Raw genomic sequence first — 26526 nt, 5'->3', positions numbered from 1 at the left:
ATTTTTAATGGTTTATTTGTTTGTGAACATCCTGATTTAAATTAGTTATAGAAGAATTTAGACCTGATTAGAGCAATAATGTAGATATTTATTGTTTAATGAATATTTGTTAGAAAATGCTTAAGGTAGTAGTCTGGTAACTTATGCCTATTTTCATGACTTCTTTGGAGGGTGGTTTTTTATAGGAAAATAAAAATGAATTATCTTGAATATTTAGAGTGTTTTTATTTACATATTGAAAATATAAAAAAAAAATTATTCGAAAAAATTTAATAGTTTATTACTATTATTATTGTCACTCGAAGTTGGAACCTCAAAAAAAATGCACGTGGGTGGCCCGGGTCCTAACTTTTTTTCTACTGAACCGATTGCTTTCAAATTTTAACAGGCTGTTCTACACACTTATAGTTCTCGTCAGTACTAACGAGAATTTTTTTTACTTCTAATTTTTTATTTTACAACCCTTTCTTTGCTAAAATAAAAGGACTTTTTTTTTCAAAGTCCGATATTATGTTATTTACCCTTGAAATTTAACTTCAGTAGTTCCGACCAGAATTACATGTCTATAGATTAAGAATAATCAAGAATATTTGATTTCAGATAACATCAAGAGCCAAAATCACCCAAAATTGAAAATTTATTATTTAACAAAAACAATTACATATCGTCAAGATTGATACGGTCTTAAAAAAATTAAAATATAATAATTTACAGTGGAGTTTTTAGTATTGATAATTTTAAACATTAAAATTTATAACAAAATATTAAAAGTATTCAGAACGATGTATAAATACTAAAGTAATATAAGGACTTGACTTTTGTATTTTTTGTATTTTTTTGTAAATTAATAAACATTTGTGAAAAATCGTTAATTTTCATCAAAACACAATATTAAATAACATAAATTGTGAAAACAATAAACCGTCACACTCTGTCATCATATAGAGTTAGCTTATAAAAATGATGAGATGTAGATCAATTTATCGGTCGTACGGCGTAGGGGTTAGTTATCGGTCTAGCAAGCGCGCGGCTCGGGTTCGAATCTCGGTTAGGGCAAATGCAATTTTCACATTATTTTCATAATTAATAAAAGTTAGATCTAAATAAAGAGTCAAAGGAACTAAACTTGCGTTAGCCCTGCATAGAAATTAAAATAAAAAAAAAATACAAATAAAAAATTTCTTTTTATCACTTTTTATCAAATGGCATGGGCCAGACTTGAATAGTAACTGTGGCCCAGTCCTGGTGACCAGGCATGTGTCAGACTTGAAAATCGGTATTGACTCGATACTAAAATTCAGTCTTGGCACAATACTTATTTTCAGTCTTGGCACAGTACTGATATTTAGTCTTGGCAGGAAGTTATCATTTGTATGCTTAGACGGACTTGGGCCAAGCTTGGATTTCAAGCTTGCCCCAGAGTTAATGAGCATTGCGCCAAGCCTTGGCCAAGCTCGGGCCGATTGTCCTTTCCTCTAAGGGTCTAGCGCTGCAAAACTCGGCATGAAAATTCATTAAATTCTACAGTCTGACTACCGTGATTATGTACTCGTGTTCCTGGATTACTTATTGATTATTGTGTAAATAACTGGGAAATTGGAAAAAGTTAGCTGGGAAAAATCTAGTGCTACGATGAAAATGTATCCTTAATAATGCACATATTTTTCTTAAGAAAAATCAGAATGTCGGATGTGAAATCGATTTAACAACAGTTATAGGCCAGGATAAATATTTTTTTTTTGTGAAATTGAGGCTTATTTCAATTTTATAGTGTTTAATAACAAATTATAATAATTTTTTTAGTTTATTTATTTTAAAATTCAATAAAATTTTTTCATAATATTGTAAATGATCAGCAACATTGCAGTTTATTTCTTGAAATCATAATTGATATAAATGAATTCCAAATTAATTTTTGAGAAATTCGGGCATTTCGTAGTAACATTCAGGGAAACCCGCTCTGTTGCGAAAATATTTAAAAAATCATCATCAAATCTTACTTGCTAATATAGAATCATGTGGGGAAAGTGTGCGCACTTAAGCATTCAAACTACCCGGGAAAAAATGATCAGGCCTGATCAGATATGAACAGGCATGAGTCTTCAGGCCTGATCAGACATGAAAAATGACCATGCCTGATCAGGCATGAATTGACCTGACCATGCCTGTTCATGTATGATCAGGCCTGAAATTAGACCTACTCATGTCTGTTCATGTATGAAGCGTTAAATACACTCAGGCCTGATCTTGCCTGTTTATGTCTGTTCATGTCTGAAGTGTTATGCTAAGGACCAAATATGCTAAGAAAAATTTTTTGAATATGTTCAGTGTGTGTACATTAATTTCGATTGATAAATTTGTAAATTATCAATAAACGGTATATTTTATTATTTAATAAATAAAAGTATTTTGGTTATCATTAAACACCTACCGTAGGGTAAATTTAATTAACTTTTCTAGGCATAGACAGGCATTAACAGGCCTGAGCGTATTTCACACTTCAGACATGAACAGGCATGGACAGGCCTGATCAGACATGAACAGACATGAGCGTATTTAACCCTTCAGACATGAACAGGTATGGACAGGCCTGATCAGACATGAACAGGCCTGATCAGACACGAACAGGCATGATCAGACCTGAGCGTATTTAACCCTTCAGACATGAACAGGCCTGATCAGGCCTGAGCGTATTTGACATTATCATGTCTAATTTGACATGATTATGTCTAATTTCAGGCCTGATCATACATGAACAGGCATGGTCAGGTCTGATCATTTTTTCCCGGGTTGGATCAAAGTTGAACGATAAGCATGAAAAGAAAATGAAAATATTTCTCTGATACAGTATTTATGTAGGTAATAATTAAATTAAGAAATAAAGTCTAAAACCTTAACACTGAAAAAAAAAGGATTGATCCAAATGATTCAAAATGCGCATATTTATTGCGTACTGCGGGTAAGTGTGCGCACTTGTGTGGGGTAAATTTGTGCAACTAAGGGAAGTTCGTGGAATCTTAATGCCCTAAACAGAATAATTTTTCTACCAACAAACTTTTAATTTATCTATATATATCACAAACTTCCCTCTCCCCATTCATAAATAAAGGGGTTGCGCACACTTACCCGCTGCGTACAGTTACCCCACGTGATTCTACTGATATTATGTACCATATAGGTACTGTTAAAATATGTTTAATAAGTACTTGAATCCGTTTTTTAAATTCGTATTAGTACAAGCTTCGAATACTTTGTCAGGAACCAATTCTTCATTGTATTTAATAAAATTTTTATCACACATAAAATGGTTTGATAAATATTCGATTCTAAAAATAAAAAAATTTTAAATGTTTATCACAACCTTTTTAAAACTTAAGATGACAATCAAATTTATAAATTGATAGGAAGTACACTCACAACCGTACAAGTTCTCCGTAAACTGTAGAATAATCACTGCCAGGGACTTCATCAACGACAGTAATAACTGACTGAATTTCTGGTGGTGATGAATCATCAAAACAATTGGGGTATCCATTTGAAATAACGTATCCAAGTTGATTAATATCTTCATTATAAACAGATTTCCTGAGTATAAAAAGTTAAGTATGTATTTTTGCCCTAAAAATAAGATTATATAAAGAATAACTTACGCGGACGAAATAAAGATAGCGAATTCGTACTCCATGGCAGTTATATGTTTCTTCAAGTTTAATAAGAAATGTTTCATTTCTTTAAATAATCTCGGTGACATATTTAAATACTTGTGAGAATCGGGTTTGAAAGATGATAGCACCACGCTGTCCTGATGTGTTATACGCACGTAGAAAAGTATGAAAATTCATTATGTGTCAAGTTTCGTTCCCGAGATCACTATGTAGTACCGTTTATACGTACACTTCACATCACACAGTTCAAATAAAAATAATTAAAACGGAGTAGTTACCTAGCAACTGCTTGTTTATTCTTCATAACGTTTTTTGTGCGCTTTGAGTAAACATCACATTTATCTTATCTATCAAATTTAATTATTTTAATACCATTTCACTGATTTTATTTTCCTTATTAATTGTTATTTACAATTAATGAACGTAAAGGAGATGTTAAATATCCTCTTGATTTACTTAAAAAGAAACTTAAGAAGTATCAAGACCTCATTGACAGCAGTGAGCTTTCTGATGATCCCGATGACTTTCTTGTAGACCCTGGATCAGATGGTAAATACATCCTGTTATTTTTTTAACTTCCCGCTAAGAAAATTGAAAATTTTCAAAAATCGGGAAGTTATTGTTTTCACTCCGTTTTTCGAAAATCGAGTTTTCATCAGACCTCGACGTTTTGAGGTCCTAGGAAGCTTTCCTGACTATTTCCGCGGTGATGTCACCGTGTCTGTATGTATGTGTATGTGTGTGTGTGTGTGTGTGTGTGTTTTTTTTTTTTTTTTTAGAGGGGGGAATCCTTTTTGCGGATTCCAGGCATACCTGTTTCGCCTGGATATGTGAAGACTCGACGCAGCGTCATACTAAAACTCGACGCTAACGCCCCTACTCACTAAACCCTAAACCCCTTTTCTTCTTTCTTCTAATTCCTCATGAGAACCGCCGTTAAGCATTACTTCGTGAGGGGAGGAACTAGCTACTGCTCTTCCTTCTGGTGGCTAAGGTGTTAACTACCTTCCTTCGATCTTCTGATATTTGCTCTTCTTCTTTCGGTGGAACGCAAGTCTTTGAGGACTTCTGTTGCAAACGTGTTGGTAGCGTTCCAGGCAGCTTCTGATGACAACATTGCTTCCACTAGTGAATCTGGTTGCATTCTCTGGTTCAGGATCCTCTCCAACTCTTTACGCTATGGATTGAAACGAGGACATACAAAGAAGACGTGCTCCGCATCTTCAGCAACTCCTGGGCAGGAAGGGCACTCCGAAGAGTCATCGTGCTTAAAGCGGTGTAGATACTCTCGAAAACACCCGTGTCCCGACAACATCTGCGTAAGATAGTAATTGACCTCGCCGTGATTCCGGTTAAGCCAAATGCCGATCCGAGGTATGAGGCGGTGCGTCCACCTACCCTTCTCTGCAGCATCCCATTGTAGTTGCCATCGGCCTATGCTGTTCTGCCGTTCTTTAATTCTAAGTTCTTCAGGGCTCAGTGCAGTTGACCTTTTTCGTTGGTAAAGGGCTCGTCTTTCCTTTGCTAGAACTCTAAGAGGTAGGGTTCCGGCAATGACGCACACTGCTTCTTCTGATATAGTACGGAAGGCACTAGCTACTCGTAGGGCACTCAGTCGATATACTGGTCCAGCTTTTCTCCATGATTTCTGGGTTTCCAGTGCATCAGCCTAAATGGATATTCCGTAAGTGAGCACTGATGTGACTACTGATGACAATAGTAGCCTCCTGCTCTGCATTGGGCCTCCGATGTTAGGCATCAGTCGTGCGAGACTAGCCCTCACTACTGACGCTTTGACACTGACGTGTTCCACCTGCTGCTTGAAGTTGAGTCGGGCATCCAGCATCACTCCCAGATAACGGATAAATGTTTGTGATGTTATTTCTTGTTCTCCGACTCTCAATTTGATGGTTTCTACCGTTTTTCTACGAGTGATGAGCACTGCCTCGGTTTTATGCTTGGCTAGTTGCAAGTTCATCATGTCTATTTACAAATTGACTCGTTTGAATGTAATATCAAATGCCATTTCTATCTCTTCGAGGTGCTTTGCGACGATCACGACAGCTACGTCATCCGCATATGCTACAAGTTTGACTCCCGTGGGCAATGCTATTCTCAGGAGGCCATCATACATGATGTTCCATAGTAGAGGACCTAAAACTGATCCTTGTGGCACTCCTCCGGAGATTTCATACACTTCCGTACCGTTCTTCGTGTGGTGTGTGTGTGTGTGTGTGTGTGTGTGTGTGTGTGTATGTATGTGTGTAGGTGTGTAAATCTTTTATAACTTTTGAACGGATCATCTGATTCGATCGAAATAAGGGGCGTTCTGAAGAGTTCTTTTGCTCCTAGAATTCTGATACTAATTTACAGAATTTGAGTCGATCAATTTTGAGAAATCTCAAAAATAAAATTTCCAAAAATTCGTTTCTTTGAAATATCTTTCAAACGGCTGAACCGATCAATTCCAAAAAATAATCAGCTCTTAACCTCAAAAAACTACGTCGATTGCCACCAGCCCGGTCAAAATCGGTTGATTTGTTCGTGAGATATCGTTGTCGAAAAAAATTGAAAAAAATTTTTTTTTCAGAATATTCATGAAATTTTTAGTCTGACCAGTTTACGCTCAAAGATTTTTTAAATAACTCAAAAAACTGCGTTGAATGCCGTAAACCGCGAGAAAATCGGTTAATTCATTCAAAAGTTATTGCGGTTTGAAAATTCAAAAAATAGTGTTCTATAAAACATCCATTAGCCTTTTGAGCTCGAAGAGCTCAAAAGCACAGAACAGCGATTTATTTAAGCTCGAAGAGCTCAAAATTACACAAAAATTATATTTTTGAGCTCGAAGAGCTTAAAAAATATGTGAATTGTTGAGCACTTAGGTATGGAGGTAGCGGGAAGTTGCAGGGATGGCCTTTAGGGTCCATCGTTTTCCTAATTTTTTTTTTGGGCAATAAATTCATTTTTTATGATTTATTGTACCTTTTGTGACTGGGTTAAGTCTCTCTTGATATAACAAATAAAGTTCTGGATTTTATAAAATCTTTGATTATATGTTTTACTTCATTCGAATATCTGCATCAGTAAGTGTTATTATATACCTCTTACTTTCCTGGTCGCTATCTTAACCTAGCTCTTTTATGCTCTTGAGTAGACTTGCAGACTCGCTTGAAGACGACCATAGTCAGAGTGTTTTAACATCTGACTCTGATTCCTCCTCAGAGGTTATCAAAAATGTCCTGAAGGCGTCAAAGCAGTCACATGATACGACTGAGGCTGAAGATCCTCATCTTAGTGATGCTGTCCGTAAACTTTTGGGCACCGATAAACGAGCAACGAAAAACAAAACTTATAATTTTCATCCTGAATTAGTGGGATGCTTGAAAGATGTTCTTAAATCTGGTTTGGATAAAGAGACAAAATTGCGTATGATTGATACATACCCTAATAAAGGTAATTGCCCTCTTTCTGCGCCGGTTCTTAATCCAGAGCTGATCCCTCTCTTGCATAAGAGGGCGCGTTCTCGTGACAAATATTTTTCCAATGACCAGGATATGTGTGGTCGTAGCCTTGTAGTCTTTGGTATGGCTATTTGCAGCATTTTCAATGACGATTCAGAACCTGTGGACAAGGATGAGCTCCTCCAACTTCTCTGCGACTCCAGCAGCATGCTTTGCGAACTAATGTTCCAATTGTCTAAATCTAGACGTTTTCAGCTTTATTCTCAGGTTGGCGAGAAAAAGAAGACTGTCCTCGAGGAGTCTGTCACTGATAGTTTCTTGTTCGGCGAGAATCTGGAGAAACGAATCAAGGATTCCAACGTATGCGAGAAAACTGGATTTATACATAATTAATACCTTAGAAAAATACATTGAGGTTACGTCACCACTAATTGCTAGTACCTCAAATAATAACTTATTTATTACAATTAACTCACCACATCGTAATGCATTTAAAGATACCATTAGTCGTTGGGTCCGCTCCTTTTTAGTTAAATGTGGCGTGGGTGATAATTATACACCACATGGTATCAGACATGCATCAACTTCTTCTGCTTTAAAGAAAGGAGTTGACTTGAGCATCATTAAAAATTTGACAGGTTGGTCACAAAAATCAAAACTGTTCGAAAAATTTTATAATCGTCCTATTGTTACCGATAAAAATATTTTCGCTAGTTCCATCTTATCTTAATAATATATTTTTGTTTCGTTCTATGTTAATGTTTCATTCGAATAAAAATTTAATTTTGCTATTGCATACTATTATTTATTTCATTCATATGCTTATATATATATTATATATATAGAATCTGTTCATTGCAGCTCTGAACATCTACATAGTGATCTCAAGAACGAAACTTGAGACATAACTTAAGAATTGAGCTTCACTCGCCGAAGGCGAGTGAAGCTCAATTATAATTATGTCGATAGTTTCGTTCGAAGAGATCACTCCCTCCCAGGATTTTATATGTATAACAAATATGTTACAAAATATTGTCCCACCCAGTGATCTCTTTTTTAGAATACTTGGCTGAACTTTATGAAGAATAAACAAGCAGTTGCTAGGTAACTACTCTGTTTTATTTTTTTTTTATTTAAACTGTGTGATGTGAAGTCTACGTATAAACGGTACTACATAGTGATCTCTTCGAACGAAACTCTCGACATAATTATAATTGAGCTTCACTCGCCTTCGGCGAGTTCGCTCAATTCTTAAATTATTTGATTAAAATATATGTTTTATGTTATGCAACATAATTTTTGAAGACAATTTTTTTTTTCTAGGGGTCATTCTGGTTGGTAATTTTCAGAAAAAAATTTTTTTTTTATATTATTCGAAAGTCCATATGGGTGATCTCTGTAAGGACGTCTTAAATCTGTACAAAATTGTTCGACCAAATTATTTTTGATTTTATTAGAAAAAAATCTGGAAAACGGTTGACCCTAAAGGCCATCCCTGCAACTTCCCGCTAATTCCATATCTAAGCGCTTAAAATTGCACTTATAACGTTTTTGAGCTCTTTGAGCTCAAAAATATAATTTGTATGTTATTTCGAGCTCTCTGAGCTCTTCAAGCTCAAAAATCTGATAAAAGCTCAATAAAACAGTATTTTTTGAATTTTCAAACTGCAATAATTTCTGAATGAACTGATTTTCACGCGGTTCACGGAGAAAAAAGTATTGCTATTATAGCGATCCAGTGGATCGTGAACGAAGTATCGTGATTAGCTCAAAACAGTATTGTCATACTCTCCATACGAATACAGTTATGCTCGAAACAGTGAATACTGAATACCACGCTCAACTGTATAGTGAATATCTCAAAACATTTTCTTACTACAGCGAAACGGATCGTTATTATCACTATCCACGACGCGTTCAGCGCCACCACACGTAACCAAATCTGAAACTTACGAGTTTATTTATTTACAATTTTGGTGATTGTTCGAGACCGAGACAAATAACTAACAGACGTACGGTAAAATAAAAAGTTTGTTAAATACAAAATTTTTATAACTTTCAAAACATCTGCAAAACAACTGTACAAGAAAATTCTCTCACGCTCTTAAATTTATGATTTTACAAACATTCTCCTGTTTCCAAAAATATTTTATTTTATTTATTTTACTCTTTACAAAATTTGAGAAAAGATTTTACGTTAATCCTTTACTTTTACTTTTTTTTTATCTAAGTAGATGTCTATTACTTCATACTTGGAACCCTCATAAAATTATTTATGACCTCATTAAAGAGCATGAGATAAAAATAAGTCCCACGTTAGCTGACCTTTTTGGGCCACTAACGCTATCTCACTCTGTCAAAATATGTTTCTCTATCTAAATTTGTCACCTCTACTATCGTCATATTGACAACACCCTTTAAAACGCCTACAACTTTTCGTGACCAATCAAGAAACGTAAAAACATCCCTTCTAAATGCAGTGAATTAGACAGTAAGAAACAAACTTAAACTTTGACAAAATTACAACAGTCTACCGATAAACGTAAAACAGATAATACATACAAACATAACGTCTCCGCGAACGTCTTGCTCCCAAACTTGAAATTCAATTTCACTATTTTATGTATTAATTTGTATTAGTTGATCTTCATTTGTTTTTTATAAATAAAGAAAATTAAATTAATATATTCGTTAATCTTTAAAATAAAATAAACTAAAGAAAACATTAAAACAAACAAATAACCCCCTAACAAATTGCCGTTAAAAATCTCTAAGCGACAGTGATGAAGTAGCGATAATTGCACCAATTTATATTAACAGCGATATGGACAATTGGGTTGTTAATAAATTACTTGAGTGGAATCTTGAAAAACTCGTGTCGTTTTTTGAAGGTCTAGTAAAGAAATAAATCTTCCTATGTTAACTGTGTTAATGCTGTGTCCGTGGTTATTGTATATAATTCTACTGCGTTGATAAAGAAAAACAATGAACATTATATATTGTATTAAATAAATAACATTTGTGTTTTCATAAAAGGTTTTTTTAGTACCACTTTACGCAAAAATATGTTATTTTTTTTATAAAGTACATGGAGTAATAAAGAAGTAAAAATTCCATTAAAAAATATTTTTCTTATGATAAAAATAATTGCGTATTTTTAATGAATATATCAATAATACAAATTTCTAGGCTAATATTTTTAAAAATAAAAAAAAAAGTCATATAAAATAAATTCCAACTGCTGTCAGTCATTATTTAAACATTTTTAAACCTAACCTAATTCTTGACTGTCATATAAACTACACAAAAATTTTAAACTAATCAAGCTATACAATGAATTCGTATTTATGTTTATAACAATAATATACGAAAAAACTAAAAAAAAAAATGATCTGCAATAACATATAATTAACATTTAATCAAAAACAACTAATAATCATCTATAAACCATAGCAATATAGACATTCGATATCCGAATCCATGTGGATCGTGATAATCACAATCCACTAGATTGGACGTATGCGCATCTAAAGTATAGTCATACGTGGATCGTGATCATCACTATACTGTATCGTGATAATAGCAACACTTTTTTCTCCCTGTTGGCAGTATTCGACACAGTTTTTTCAACTCTATAATATACTTTTAAACATAAACTGATCGTACCCAAAATCTTAGAGAAATTTGAAAAATTCACTTTTTCCGAATTTTTTCGATAACGATAACTCACGAACCAATAAACCGATTTTCACGTTCTTGGTGGCGATCGATGTGGTTTTTTGGGCTCTAATAATTATTCCATTTCATCAAAAACGATCCAAAGAGAAATGTCGAAGTTATGTGAAAAAAAACACTTTTTTCGAAATTTTTCGTTTTCGATAACACTTTAACCCTTTAATGTTCGGCCTTGAATCCCCACTCTTAATTCGAGTCATATGTCTTTTTCTTTGAGTGAGAGAGCTATAGTCTTTTTCCTAGAGAGGGGGCAAGAAAAGTAGTAGAAAGGGACGCATGGACACACTACTACAACTAAACCGTCTTTCACACAACTGCATAACGGACTATGATTGGCTCTCTCCCCTAACAGCTCACACTGAGATTCATTACGCTTCCAGAACATTAAAGGGTTAACGAATCAACCGATTTTGACGGGACTGGTGGCAATCGACGTAGTTTTTCAAACTTAAGAGCGGATTAGTTTTTGGAGTTGATCGATAAAGCTGTTTAAAAGTTATTCCAAAAAAACGATTTTTTGAAAATTTTATTTATGAGATTTCTCAAAATCCAGCGAACCGAATCAATTCAAATTTTTACGAAATTTAATGGCAATGATATTCTTTGGATCGCCACCTATTTCGATCCGATCGGCTGAGCCGTTCAAAAGTTATAAGAAGTTTACATGTGTGACACACACACACACACACACACACACACACACACACACACACACACACTCGGGGCAGAAGAGATACTGCTACCGGGCGCGTCTCCCCGAGCGGATGGGAGAACGCTCGCTGTCCTTGGATGACACTTAATCTCTTAGTTGATGAGGTACAGCGGGTAGGAGCCAAGCAAAATAACCAAACAAAATACGCTCCCGTGGACAAAACTCCCCTTTAATGGGTTGGTCGCACTAACTGACCTAGCAAGACGATCGTTCTCTGCTGTGACCCACTGGGAGTGACCGGAACCTGTATCGTAGTTTCCGACGATGCAGGCCACGGCTGATGTGAGCTTGCTCTACCGAGGTGTAAGTTGCAGCAGTGGATCAGGAGCCAGCCACTTCGGGCCTTGATCAGGAAGTACGCAGTGAGTGTTAGAGATCGGAATCTTCACCGCTCCGAGCGAGTCTAGTCCGTCCGTGTATTCCGGGACTGGCTAAGTGTCGGCTAGGCCTCAGGGAACTGGGGTAGGAGTACTATCTCCGAGGGTACACACGTTCCTAGTTATGGCAACCCGCTCCACTCCGTACGATGCGCTGGTAAATTAAAAAGTATGAGTAATGCACAGGAAACAAACAAGAGTGAAAACGGGCCTCATGCCCAGCAAGACGCACTGCTACTTAGTGCAAAGATGAAGAGGACAGATGCGCTGGCACATCTGGAGAAGCTAGTCAGTGGACTGCAGGACTTTCTCCAAACCAAGCAAAATATCCACACGGAGATCAAGTCGAAGTCGACGAACATCTGCAGTGCCCTGAGAAGGTTCAAAAAACTGGACCAAGAATGGCAGGAGATCCAACAACAACACGGTAATATCGTGATGAAGACGAGTGTGACAGCGGTTTCACCAGCAAAAGCCGACACGTTTGTCGAGGAGATGGACACAGGTGGTGAGGGTGACGTCGAGTCAGTTGTCGAAGACGGAGAGGAAACTGGAACTGATATCAGGCCCGGGAAAAGGAAAGAACGAAATTCCCCAGACTCAATGACCAGCCGTACTAAGAAGAAGAAGGACCTTAAACCAAGTCCCCCGAAAAACGCGGTAACACAGAACGGCGGAAAAAAGGAGGTGAATGAATGGCAAAAAGTCCAGTCAAGGAAGTCCAAGAGAGAGCAAGCAGTAGAAAAGCTCCAGAAGCAACCGCCGAAGGAGTCCAGGCCAGAGCCTAATCGGAAAGAACCGCGCAAACGGATCAGGCCGGACGCACTGATCATCCGCCCCGCAGAGACGGCAAAGTATGCTGAAATTCTGAAGCGAATAAAGCAGGACGTCCCTGACGAACAGGTCCGTACTACAGTGGATAAGATCCAAAGAACTAGGACCGGGAGCTTGCTGATTACGCTTTCGAGGAAGAGCGCTGACCGAGGCCAAGCCTTACAGAAGACCATCGCGGACATCCTCCAAGAAGACGCGAAGGTAATCTGCAAAGGGCCACAGGAAGACGTCGAAATCCGAGATCTTGACGGTACCACAACCAAGGAGGATATTCAGGCTGCCTTGCAAACGGAAATCGGAGAAATCTGCGAGATACCACTAGGGACAATTAAGATTCATAAGGCCTAGAGAGGTACTCAGACAGCTGTTGTGACACTACCAGCAGCTGCAGCGCGGAAGATATTGACAGGAAGCGGTAAAGTCCGGATCGGCTGGGCCAACTGCCGAATCAGAGCTACGAGGAGACCAATCCAATGTTTCAAGTGCTGGCACTTTGGACATCTTGGATCCCAGTGCAAGAGCAATGTGGATCGGTCTAAGCTATGTATTAGGTGCGGACAAGAGGGACACAAGATTGCTGAATGCAAAAACCCAGCGAAATGTGTATTATGCGCGGATCAAAGTGCGGAGAACTCGGCTCATCATGCCGGCGCATCCAGGTGCCCAGTATTTAAAGAGGCACTCCAGAAGATAACAAACAAACAGACATGAAGATATTGCAGCTAAACCTAAACCATTGCGTAGCTGCACATGATCTGCTTATGCAAACAGCAAGAGAACTAGAGTTAGACTTAGTAATGATAGCAGAGCCATACAGATACCTGAATACCCAGCCTTGGGAATCTGACAGCACCACCAAGGCTGTCATCTGGTCTTGTGGTAAGCATCCCTTCCAAAGTGTAGTTAACAATGATAATGCCGGCTTTGTAGCAGCAACAGTTAACGGCATCCGTTTCTACAGCTGTTATGCACCACCTAGTCTAAAGAAAAGAAGAATATCCCAGCGTGGCTATCGACGACCTAACTCTGCGGAGCTGGTCGCAGAATATAAAAAAGCCCATCGATCATTGAACAAAGCCATCAAGGATAGTAAGAGACAATGCTGGAAAGAGCTCATCAACGAGGTGGATAAAGACGTGTGGGGTAGACCTTATAAGGTGGTTATGACCCACCTAAAAAAACAACAAATGCCATCACCTACGTGTCCTCAACTTCTCCAGAAAATCGTCACTGCACTATTCCCACAGCAACGCAACTTCGATTACCAGTTGGCGCCAGGCGAACTGGATGACACTCCACCTGTCACTGAAGAAGAACTGCTGGAGGCCTGTAACCGTGTAGGGAATAATAAAGCGCCGGGATTGGACGGAATCCCTAATATAGCCTTGAAAACCATCATAAAAGCAGCTCCAACATTATTCCTAGACGTTTATAATTCATGCCTTAAGGAGGGGACTTTCCCGCATAAGTGGAAACAGCAACGATTGGTACTGTTACCTAAAGGGAAGAAACCACCGGATGAACCGTCATCTTACCACCCACTTTGCATGCTAGATACAGCGGGTAAGATATTTGAACGCATAATTCACCAGAGAATTGAAGCAGTAGTCGACCCACTCCTGGCAGACAATCAGTATGGATTCCGGAAAGGACGATCAACCCTGGACGCAATCAAACTGGTTGTTGATACGGCCAAGGAAGCAATCGCAGGAACCAGATGGAAGGGTGGAACGAAAGAGTATTGCCTGGTGGCGACCCTAGACATCAGAAACGCATTCAACTCCGCCAATTGGGAATGCATCATGCAGGCCCTCCAAGAGAAGAATGTACCAGAATACCTTCTTAAGATCGTAACAAGCTACTTTGAAAATAGGGTCTTGAAGTATGACACGAAGAACGGTCCGAGGGAGTATGATATTACTGGAGGTGTACCACAAGGTTCAGTCCTAGGCCCGCTCCTGTGGAATATTATGTATGACGGGCTATTAAGACTAACTCTGCTCAAACTCGTAGCATATGCAGATGACGTAGCCGTAGTGATCGTTGCCAAACACCTTGACGAGATAAATGATATGTTCACTCACTTTTGAGCACGTTAACCGGTGGATGGACGCAGTGAACCTGCAACTGGCGCAACACAAGACTGAGGCAGTACTTATTACCAGCAGAAAAGTGGTAGAGACCATTAAGCTGAAAGTCGGCGAACAAGAAATCACATCACAACCTTATATCCGATATTTGGGAGTGATGCTTGATGCCCGACTCAACTTCAAGCAGCAAGTGGAACATGTCAGTGCCAAAGCGTCAGTAGTGAGGGCTAGTCTCGCACGACTGATGCCGAACGTCGGAGGCCCAAAACAGAGCAGGAGGCTATTATTGTCATCAGTAGTCATATCGGTGCTCACTTACGGAATATCCATTTGGGCCGACGCATTAAAGACGCAAGAATCATGGAGAAAGGCTGGACCAGTATATCGACTGAGTGCCCTACGAGTAGCTAGTGCCTTCCGCACTATATCAGAAGAAGCAGTGTGCGTCATTGCTGGAACCCTACCTCTTAGAGTTCTAGCAGAGGAAAGACGGGCCCTTTACCAACGAAAAAGGTCAACTGCACTGAGCCCTGAAGAACTTAGAATTGAAGAACGGCAGAAGAGCATAGGCCGATGGCAACTACAATGGGATGTTGCAGAGAAGGGTAGGTGGACGCACCGTCTCATACCTCGGATCGACATTTGGCTTAACCGGAATCACGGTGAGGTCAATTACTATCTTACGCAGATGTTGTCGGGACATGGGTGTTTTCGAGAGTATCTACACCGCTTTAAGCACGATGACTCTTCGGAGTGCCCGTCCTGCCCAGGAGCTGCTGAAGACGCGGAGCACGTCTTCTTTGTATGTCCTCGTTTCGATCCACAGCGTGAAGAACTGGAGAGGATCCTGAACCAGAGAATGCAACCAGATTCACTAGTAGAAGCAATGTTGTCATCAGAAGCTGCCTGGAACGCTACCAACACGTTTGCAACAGAAGTCCCTAAAGACTTGTGTTCCACCGAAAGAAAAAGAGCAAATAGCAGAAGATAGAAGGAAGGTAGTTAACACCTTAGCCACCAGAAGATAGAGCAGTAGCTAGATCCTCCCTTCACGAAGTAATGCCTGACGGCGGTTTCCATGAGGGATTAGAGGAAAGAAGGAAAAGGGGTTTAGGGTTGAGTGGGTAGGGGCGTTAGTGTCGAGTTTTAGTATGACGCTGCGTCGAGTCGCCACATATCCAGGCCAAACAGCTATGCCTAGAATCCGTAAAAAGGATTCCCCCCCCCTAAAAAAAAAAAAAGAAACACACACACACACACACACACATACACACACACACATACCTGCGGAAAAGGAGAAACTGCTATCAGGCGCGTCCCCCCGTAGCGGATGGGAGAACGCTCGCTGTCCTTGGATGACACTAGGTCTCTTAGTTGATGAGGTACAGAGGGTAGGAGCCAAATAAAATACGCTCCCGTGGACAAAACCCCCCCCCCTCCCCCTTTAATAGGTTGGTCACACTAACTGACCTAGCAAGACGATCGTTCCCTGCTGTAACTCACTGGGAGTGTCCGGAACCCGTGTCGATTATTTCCGACGATGTAGGCTATGGCTGATGTGAGCTTGCTCTGCCGAGGTGTAAGTTGCAGTAGCGGATCAGGAGCCAGACACTTCGGGCCTTGATCAGGAAGTACGCAGTGAGTGTTAGAGATCGGAATCTTCACCACCCCGAGCGAGTCTAGTCCGTCCGTGTATTCCGGGACTGGCTAAGTGTCGGCTAGGCCTCAGGGAACTGGGGTAGGAGTACTATCTCTGAGGGTACACCCGTTCCTAGTTATGACAACCCGCTCCACTCCGTACGATGCGCTGGTAAATCAAAAAGTATGAGTAATTTACAGGAAACAAACAAGAGTGGAAACAGGCTTCATGCCCAACAAGCAGCGATTAAAGCAAGCGCTGAAATGAAGAGAACGCAAGCGCTGGAGCGCCTTGAAAAGCTGACCATTGAGCTGCAAGAGTTTGTCCAAACTAAGGTCAATATCCACAAGGAGATAAAGATCAAGACAACCGGTGTAGTCAATGCTCTTGGAAGATTCAAGAAACTGGACGAGGAATGGCAGTCATCACGACGACGTATTCAAACTGAAGTTGAGACGGAACAAGTAATGGACACTGGAGCCGACAGTGACGGCGAATCTGCTGCTGAGGACAAGGGTGAAACTGACACAAGGCCTGGAAAGAGAAAGGACTGAAATTCGCCAGAGCCAACCGACAAAGTCACAAAGAAGAAGGACTTGAAAAAAAGCCCTCCCCAACGACTGGCAGGGCAGGGCGACGAACCTAAGAAGGCGACTGATTGGAAAAAAGTACAGTCTAAGAAGGAGAAGAGGAAGCTAGCTAGAGAGCAACTCTCAAAGCAGCCGCCGAAGGAGCCCAGGGCAGAGCCTAAGCGGAAAAAACCACGCAAATGGATCAGACCCGACGCACTGATCATCCGCCCGGCCGAGAAAACAAAGTATGCCGAGATTCTGTGTCGCATAAAGCAGGACGTCCCAGATGAGCAGGGTCGTTCAACGGTAGATAAGATCAACAAGACCAGAAGTGGCGACTTGTTGATTACGATTTCGAGGAAGAGCACTGACAAAGGCCAAGCCCTCCAAAAGACGATCGCAGACATCCTTAAGGAGGAGGCCAAAGTGATCTGCAAAGGACCACAGGAGACCATCGAGATCCGAGATGTCGATGACGACACGACGAAAGAGCATATTCAGACCGCTCTAAAGAGAGAAGCTGGAGAAAGTTGTGAAATCCCACTAGAGGCAATCAAAATCCGTAAAGCCTTTAGGAGTACGCAGACAGCCACAGTGTTACTATCAGCAGCTGCAGCACAAAAGTTACTGGAGGGAAACTGCAAAATAAGGATCGGCTGGGTCAATTGCCGAATGAAAGCAACGAAGAGACCCATACAATGCTTGAAATGCTGGCACTTTGGGCACTTCGGATTTCAGCGCAAAAGCGAAGTCGACCAGTCTAAGCACTGCATAAGGTGCGGAAAAGAAGGACACAAAATTGCTGATTGTAAAAATCCAGCTAAATGTGCACTGTGTGTTGAACAGCATGGCGTAGATAAGGCGGCTCACCATGCAGGCACGAACAGATGCCCCGTCTTCCAAGAAGCGCTCCAGAAGATAACGAAGCCAAGAACATGAAGATATTGCAGGTCAACCTCAATCATTGTGAGGCTGCGCCTGACCTGCTCATGCAAACTGTGCGCGAATTAGAGGCAGACGTAGCACTTATAAGTGAGCCTTATAGACACCTGAGTAACCAACCCTGGGAATCCGACAGCACTAACAAAGCTGTCATCTGGTCCTGCGGTAAATGTCCTTTTCAGAGAACAGTCAACAATTAAGAAGCTGGCTTCGTAGCAGCATGGGTAGATGACCTCCGCTTCTACAGTTGCTATGTACCACCTAGTCTCTCTAATGAACAGTTTGAAGACTTCCTTGATCGGCTAACTGAGGACGCAAGAAAACACTTTCCCGCGGCAATAGCTGGTGACTTCAATTCCCGGGCAGCAGACTGGGGCAGCAAGTTCACTAATACACGTGGGAAAGCACTTCTCGAGGAAATGGCCACACTGGACGTGATCCTTCTTAACACCGGTGACACACCAACGTATACTAAGGGAGAGGCAAACTCAATTGTCGACCTTACATTTGTCAGCAGTTGCTTAGCTCGAAGAGGTTTTTCTTGGAAAGTATTGAACATCTACACAGCCAGTGACTATAGTGCGATACTATGGGAAATATCAATTGGCCAGAATCTAACAAGAGTCAACAGGAATGCCAGCGCGGTTGGGTGGACAGTTAAATCTCTTAACCTCACTGCTTTAGTAGTAGCCCTAGAGTGCGATCCGATCATCGTAGAAACTGCTGAAGATAAGACCAAGGACCTAATGAGAAGAGTCACTCAGGCTTGCGACGCCAGTATGTCTCGGAAACGTGGCATGAATTCAAGACCTTCGGTGCACTGGTGGAACGATCACATTAGCATTCTACGTTCAGAGTGTCTTAAAAAGAGAAGAAAGTCTCAGCGTGGCTACAGACGACCTAACTCCGCAGAGCTGTTGGCAGAGTATAAAAAAGCCCGTCGAAAACTAAACAGAGCCATTAAAGAAAGCAAAAGACGCTGCTGGAAGGAACTGGTCGCAGAAGTAGAGAAAGATCCATGGGGCAGACCGTATGAGGTGGTTATGACCCACCTGAAATGCCAGCCAATGCCATCACCTACGTGTCCACAGCTCCTAGAGAAGACTGTTACTGCGCTGTTTCCCCAACAGCCGGTATTCACCTACAAGTTGGAGCAGCTCAACCCTGAAGACATCCCAACTATCACGTTGGATGAGTTGATAGAGGCAGGCAATCGAGTAGGGAATAATAAGGCGTCGGGATTGGACGGAATCCCTAATATTGCCCTGAAATCAATCCTTAGGGCAGCACCGGCATTATTCCTGGACGTTTACGATACATGCCTGAAGGAAGGGACTTTTCTCCAGAAGTGGAAACAGCAACGGCTAGTGCTACTTCCGAAGAGGAAAAAGCCGCCGGAAGAACCGTCATCCTATCGACCACTCTGCATGTTAGACACGGCCGGCAAGATATTCAAGCGCATAATTCATCAGAGAATGGAGGTTGTAGTCGATCCTCTCCTGGCAGAGAACCAGTTCGGTTTCCAAAAAGGATGGTCAACTCTGGATGCGATCAAATTGGTTGTTGATACAGCCAAGGATGCAATCGCCGGAACGAGATGGAAGGGTGGAAAGAAGAAATACTGCTTGGTGGCTGCTTTGGACATCAAGAATGCCTTCAACTCCGCTAACTGGGACTGCGTTATGCGGGCTCTAGAAGAAAAAAACGTACCAGGATACCTTCGCAGAGTGGTAGCGAGCTACTTCACGAATAGGGTTCTGAAATATGACACGAAGAACGGTACGGAAGTGTACGACATCTCCGAAGGAGTGCCACAGGGATCAGTTTTAGGTCCTCTGCTATGGAACATCATGTATGATGGCCTCCTGAGAATAGCATTGCCCACGGGAGTCAAACTTGTAGCATATGCGGATGACGTAGCTGTCGTGATCGTCGCAAAGCACCTCGAAGAGATAGAAATGGCATTTGATATTACATTCAAACGAGTCAATTTGTGGATGGACATGATGAACTTGCAACTAGCCAAGCATAAAACCGAGGCAGTGCTCATCACTCGTAGAAAAACGGTAGAAACCATCAAGTTGAGAGTAGGAGAACAAGAAATAACATCACAACCATTTATCCGTTATCTGGGAGTGATGCTGGATGCCCGACTCAACTTCAAGCATCAGGTGGAACACGTCAGTGCCAAACCGTCAGTAGTGAGGGCTAGTCTCGCACGACTGATGCCTAACATCGGAGGCCCAATGCAGAGCAGGAGGCTACTATTGTCATCAGTAGTCACATCAGTGCTCACTTACGGAATATCCATTTGGGCTGATGCACTGGAAACCCAGAAATCATGGAGAAAAGCTGGACCAGTATATCGACTGAGTGCCCTACGAGTAGCTAGTGCCTTCCGCACTATATCAGAAGAAGCAGTGTGCGTCATTGCCGGAACCCTACCTCTTAGAGTTCTAGCAGAGGAAAAACGAGCCCTTTACCAACGAAAAAGGTCAAGTGCACTGAGCCCTGAAGAACTTAGAATTGAAGAACGGCAGAACAGCATAGGCCGATGGCAACTACAATGGGATGCTGCAGAGAAGGGTAGGTGAACGCACCGCCTCATACCTCGGATCGACATTTGGGTTAACCGGAATCACGGCGAGGTCAATTACTATCTTACGCAGATGTTGTCGGGACACGGGTGTTTTCGAGAGTATCTACACCGCTTTAAGCACGATGACTCTTCGGAGTGCCCTTCCTGCCCAGGAGTTGCTGAAGATGCGGAGCACGTCTTCTTTGTATGTCCTCGTTTCAATCCATAGCGTAAAGAGTTGGAGAGGATCCTGAACCAGAGAATGCAACCAGATTCACTAGTGGAAGCAATGTTGTCATCAGAAGCTGCCTGGAACGCTACCAACACGTTTGCAACAGAAGTCCTCAAAGACTTGCGTTCCACCGAAAGAAGAAGAGCAAATATCAGAAGATAGAAGGAAGGTAGTTAACACCTTAGCCACTAGAAGGAAGAGCAGTAGCTAGTTCCTCCCCTCACGAAGTAATGCCTGACGGCGGTTCCCATGAGGGATTAGAAGAAAGAAGAAAAGGGGTTTAGGGTTTAGTGAGTAGGGGCGTTAGCGTCGAATTTTAGTATGACGCTGTGTCGAGTCTTGACATATCCAGGCGAATCAGGTATGCCTGGAATCCGCAAAAAGGATTCCCCCCTCTAAAAAAAAAAACACACACACACACACACACATACATACATACATACATACAGCCGCACGGACACCATTGCGGGAAGAGTCAGGGAAGCTTCCTGCACTGATAGAAGGATTTATTTGTATTAAATAATATTTGTTAATAGTTAAAAAATCATTTATTAGAGACCATTTTTTAGTATTAAACAAATATTTCTTAGTATTTAAAATGATTTGTTTGTATTTAACAAATCTGACTTTCATTTATTAAATATTAATAAATCTTTTTAAATACTAACAAATATTTTTTAAGGACTAACAAATGGCTTCTAATAAATGATTTGTTAAATATTAAGAAATCTTTTTAACTATAAATAAATCCTTTTATCAGTGCGTGACCTTAAAAAATTAACAAGAGAAGTTAAAAAATTAACAAGGGCTACAAAACTATCAGCTTAATCATAATAAATAAATAGCCGATTTAATTTTTGATTTTTTGATATTTGTGTATCTTTTGCCATATAACATGACAGGGGACTGTTTGCCAGGGGACTGTTTTTTTTTTCATCAAATTAAGAAAAATCAAGCAAACTATTTTAATGCATTCAACTTTTCAAGTTCTCAATAAATGTTTACATTAATGAGAATAATATTAAGACTTATGGATCCAATTTTATAAATAAATTATGAATAAAAATAGTTGCTAGGAGACTGAGTTTCTCGTGGCCTAGACACATATTTCTAGCATAAACAGTGCTTTGACACTAAATAAAATGGCGATAAAGCGCTAACAGCCCTATGGTTTAACTCAAGGCTAGTTAGGTCCTTATCAACCTTACAAAAGGTAAAATAACACGCTTGATTTTTTTTTTTGGCTTTAAACTTAAGGCAGGGGACTATTCTTAAAATGCCTGGGACAAACTTTTGTTGAATGAATTTAATCAAACAAAATTTATTTCATTTTAGTTTTCAATGCTCCAAATAGAAATGTTTTTTTACTTTCGTAATAAATTTGTTTTAGTAAAAAAATAACAATTTTTCTAATAAAAAAATGCCTGGGACAGGAAAAAATATCCTTACAGAGAATCACCCATATATCTGAAAGTATTGTGTTAAAATTCCTAAGTGATCGGACCACTGTGACTATATTATTTTATGATGTTTATGTGGATGTTCGAGTGGAAGAAAATAAAATTTTTGAAAAGGCTAAAGGGATCTTGTATGATAGACTTCATGTAAGATTTTTTTTTCTTAAATTAAAAAACTTCAAACTTGTTTATTTCAGAACTATGTTTTTCTAGTTAACATAGGTACATAGTATCTCCGGAACTACTGACCCAATCTTAATGAAATTTAAACCAAATATTCTACATAGTGGTAACTATTGCATTAGATATATCCAAATTAAAATTTTTATTTGCACTATTTTTTTAAGACTGAAAACAATGAAAACAAGCCTCATTTTTTTTATCTCCACCATTTTATCATTCATCAATAAATATTAATCTTTGTAGCTGGTGCAATAACTATTTATATATTGACCGTAAATAATTGTGGTTTTTGTGTTTCAGATAAGCCGTTATCAAGTTATCATGTATGTCAGCGGCATACTAACTTTTGGAGGAGCTTCATTCACCCGTTGTTTATTTATATAGAAAATATAAAAAAAATAATAAATTTCGATATTTTTTGTATTATTCAAAAGTGTATTTGTTAAGCTGAATAAATTATGCATTAATTTCTAAAATAGTTCCTGTATAAAAAAATCATAAATACTGGTTTTTTCGAGCGCCGGAATCAGAATGAGCCCTTTTTTATGTATTAGAAAATTCATAAATAAAAAAAACTTATTACCAAGTGATCTTACCGTTGGAATGACTATAGCAGTGACAACAAATTTTAACTGTGGATATTCATATACCTTATTAACCTGATTTTCTGTGTAATACATACATGCCATGACATGATCAAGAACTTGAAGGTTTAGTTTTTGATACATGGAATAATCAACAACAACTATTGTTCTCAAGAATATCATATCTAAAAATAGCTTCATTTATGTTAGTACTGTCAAGTTTTATCGAAAAATAATTAATTAATTAATTTTAGCTACAGTTCAATTAATCGATATACCTTTTCGTAAACTAAAAACTTACATGGTTTGATGTCTCTGTTATTCTTATGGAATTTCATGTGTTTAATATGTGTCTCTCCCTAAAGATAAGTTTCAATAGATTCCCTTTGAAATTAATTAATTAATTCAATTTCGTGCGTTTTTACTTACTTGTATCGATTCCAAGGTTCTTTTATCATTACTATCTCTTCCATATAAATAAACTGGAGTCTGAGAGTCAATAAGAAAAAATTCTGGAGGTAAAGGAGCAGTTGGTCGCTATAAATTTGGGTGTTAATTAATTTGAAGTCTTAATAATTCCATCACATACGGCTTAAAATATTAATTGATTATCGAATTAAAAAAAAAAAATTAAGAAAACGATTGACCCTGAAGGCCATCCCTGCAACTTCCCGCTAATTCCATACTTGGGCGCTTAAAATTGTACTTATGTCGTTTTTGAGATTTTTCATCTCAAAATATCATTTCTGTGATATTTTGAGCTCGCTGAGGTCGAAGAGATAGTGTTTCTATTCATTTGAGCTCTTCGAGCTCAAAAGTCTGATAGAAGTTTCATAGAACACTATTTTTGGCATTTTCAAACCGCAATAACTTTTGAATGGATCAACCGATCGTCACGCGGTTGGCGGCATTTGACGCAGTTTTATCAGCTTCATGAAGAATTTTCAAGTTTAAATTGATCGAACCAAAAATTTCGGAGTAATTCCGAAAAAACACTTTTTTTGGTTTTCTTTCGTTCACGATATCTCTCGAACGAATCAACCGATTTCAACCAGCTAGGTGGCGATCGACGTGGGTTTTTATTGCCTAGAGCTGAATAGTTTTTGGAATCGATCGGTGGAGCCGTTTAAAAGTTATTAAGAAAAAACACATTTAGAAAATTTTTTTTTCTTAGTTTTTTTAAGATTTCTCAAAATCTACTGATCTGAATCGGTCCAAATTATACTCAAAATCTAAGTTTGGCCAAGCCCTTTCAAATGGTACCAACCGCGATAAAATCGGATGAGCGGTTCAAAAGTTATAAGCGGTTCACATACTTTCACACACACACACACACACACACACACACACACACACACACACACACACACACACACACACACACACACACACACACACACACACACACACACACACACACACACACACACCCATACATAAATAAATACAGACATCATCGCGAAAACATTCAGAGAAACGTTCTAGGACCTCAAAACGTCGAGATCTGATGAAAACTCGATTTTCGATAAACGGGGTAAAACCAATAACTTCCCGATTTTTGAAAATCTTCGATTTTCTTAGCGGGAAGTTAAAAACTGGAATAAAACCGCTGCCTACATGCGGCGTCTTCTGATGGATAAAATTTCAAAGAGGGACCAGTAAAACAGGAAAGGACGTCGTAAGACGCAGCATGGACTGGGCTAAAGTAATGCTATGCGGTTCCGACCTAGTCTTCCTAGGACATCATAGCGTGGAGATCTAGTGAGAACTCGATTTTCGGAAACCAGGGTGAAACCAATAACCTCGACTTTTTGAAAGTCATTGATTTTCATAGCGAGAAGTTCAATATTGATGCGTAAAATTATTTTTCAAACGCGTTGGCCGTTAGTTTTTATTTGTGAGAGATGTTTTTTGAGCGAATCGTAAGTCTTGCTCTCACTAATGCGCGTGCTACTAATAATGTACACGGAAAAAAATAAATAGTTAATGCAATATGATGCAGTCTTGGTAAATAAACATGACGAAATCATGTTGCATCCACATGATTCGTCATGTTTCAGCTACATGACAATCATGTTTCGGTACTATAAGAAAATCATAATAGCATAAAATTAAGCTGCAACAATTGAATATTTATGGGTCAGAAAAATTACTTATTATCAAGCAACTAGATTTTTTCGGATTTATAATATTTACAAAATTTACAATGTTTATAAAATTTACAAAATTTATACAATAGCGAACGATGTTTTTTTTTGTCATGTATGGTATAACACCGATAGCATTTGATTGTCATTATCGAAAATATCCCAAGTGTGAATATCCAAACATGATACAATGAGCGATATTTTTTGGGCAGTTTTAGGACATCATATAAATAATCGGAAATTTTCAAATAGTGAATTTTAAGAACTTTTTCGTGAATTTTAAGTATTTTTTTCAAAATTTTCGAAATACTGCTAAGATAATTTTAGAGTCAACGCATTTTATTTTAAACAATTTTGTTAAAATTTTGTCCTTCAAATCTTATGTGGAACATTTTTTGAATAATTTAAGAACATTTTTTGGACAATTTTTGAAAATTTTTTGGATAATTTTAGGATAATTGTCATGTTTGGATATCCACGTTTGGAACAATTTTTTTTACACGGGATATTACTTTTTTCGCAAGAATTATTTTTTCTTTAGATTTGCGTTGATTGTAAGGTATGTAACAAATGGTATAGAATTTTTGAAAAATTGATTTTTAACACTTACGGTCCAACAACCGCTTGTAAAATCCACAGCATAAATTGATACAATAATTAGTGCCACAAAACTTGTCATGATGGAAACATCTTAAAATTAATTAAAAATGAGTCATTATTTTTACAAAGTACTTTTAAATTTTCAAATCTTTGAGTATATAATCATAATAATATCTTTTGTGGATAAGCTATAAGAAATGACCAATGGACAATAATGAAGGATTTATAACAAAAATAGATACTTACTAACTAATAATTATCTCCGTAATTACTCTTTTCTTTCGACAGTGATTGACTTGTTCCTGATTTTGTCTGTCAAGGACTGATTTTTTGTCATCGCTGCATAATACTAGTAGTTTAAATATTGACTTATCACAAATAATAAAATTTGAGATTATCAATATTACTCACGATCATGACTCACTTTGAGAATTTTATATTCTTGAGTTAGATAAATTTTTATTGATAAAAAAAAAAAATTCTAAAAACTAACATAATTTTCTGGAAAAAAGATATTGTATTTGAGTAGGGTAAATGCCCCAATAGATGGACACCCCCCAATAGATGGACAAATATTATTTCGAGAAGCAATTACATTAGTTTTAAGAACAAAAATCTTAAGTCGTAATTTTTTTTTTATGTCTACATATAGTTCTGAGAGCGAAAAGTAATTTTTTTTTAGCTTTTTATTTAAAATAATAGTTTAAAAAAATTA

The 26526-nt window shown here is 38.8% G+C and overlaps 1 protein-coding gene across 1 annotated transcript; it reads right to left on the bottom strand.

The window, feature by feature from the left end:
* Nucleotides 1–1875: 1875 nt before the first annotated feature.
* LOC123267229 lies at nucleotides 1876–26172 on the bottom strand. The gene is made up of 9 exons (XM_044731782.1): nucleotides 26058–26172; nucleotides 25822–25901; nucleotides 23494–23601; nucleotides 23366–23423; nucleotides 23077–23249; nucleotides 3651–3802; nucleotides 3418–3585; nucleotides 3207–3326; nucleotides 1876–1960 (listed from the first exon to the last, which is right to left on the bottom strand). The coding sequence occupies exons 2-9, from the start codon at nucleotides 25888–25890 to the stop codon at nucleotides 1909–1911; spliced, it is 900 nt and encodes a 299-aa protein (XP_044587717.1). The 5' UTR covers nucleotides 25891–25901; nucleotides 26058–26172; the 3' UTR covers nucleotides 1876–1908.
* Between the last annotated feature and the right edge of the window lie 354 nt (nucleotides 26173–26526).

This window comes from Cotesia glomerata, linkage group LG6 (assembly GCF_020080835.1).
Source record: "Cotesia glomerata isolate CgM1 linkage group LG6, MPM_Cglom_v2.3, whole genome shotgun sequence".
In the NCBI taxonomy this organism is placed as follows: domain Eukaryota; kingdom Metazoa; phylum Arthropoda; class Insecta; order Hymenoptera; family Braconidae; genus Cotesia; species Cotesia glomerata.
Note: the sequence above shows the minus strand (reverse complement) of the source record. Positions and strands in the feature narration are given on the sequence as shown.

Bases quoted from the DNA above. Each gene is read 5' to 3' on its own strand.
- LOC123267229 (XM_044731782.1), bottom strand. From the start codon at position 25,890: ATGACAAGTTTTGTGGCACTAATTATTGTATCAATTTATGCTGTGGAT. The intron at 23,250-23,365 runs GTAAGTTTTTAG...AGCTATTTTTAG, and splicing joins TAACAGAGACATCAAACCAT to ATATGATATTCTTGAGAACA. The intron at 3,327-3,417 runs GTGAGTGTACTT...TTTTATTTTTAG, and splicing joins TACGGAGAACTTGTACGGTT to AATCGAATATTTATCAAACC.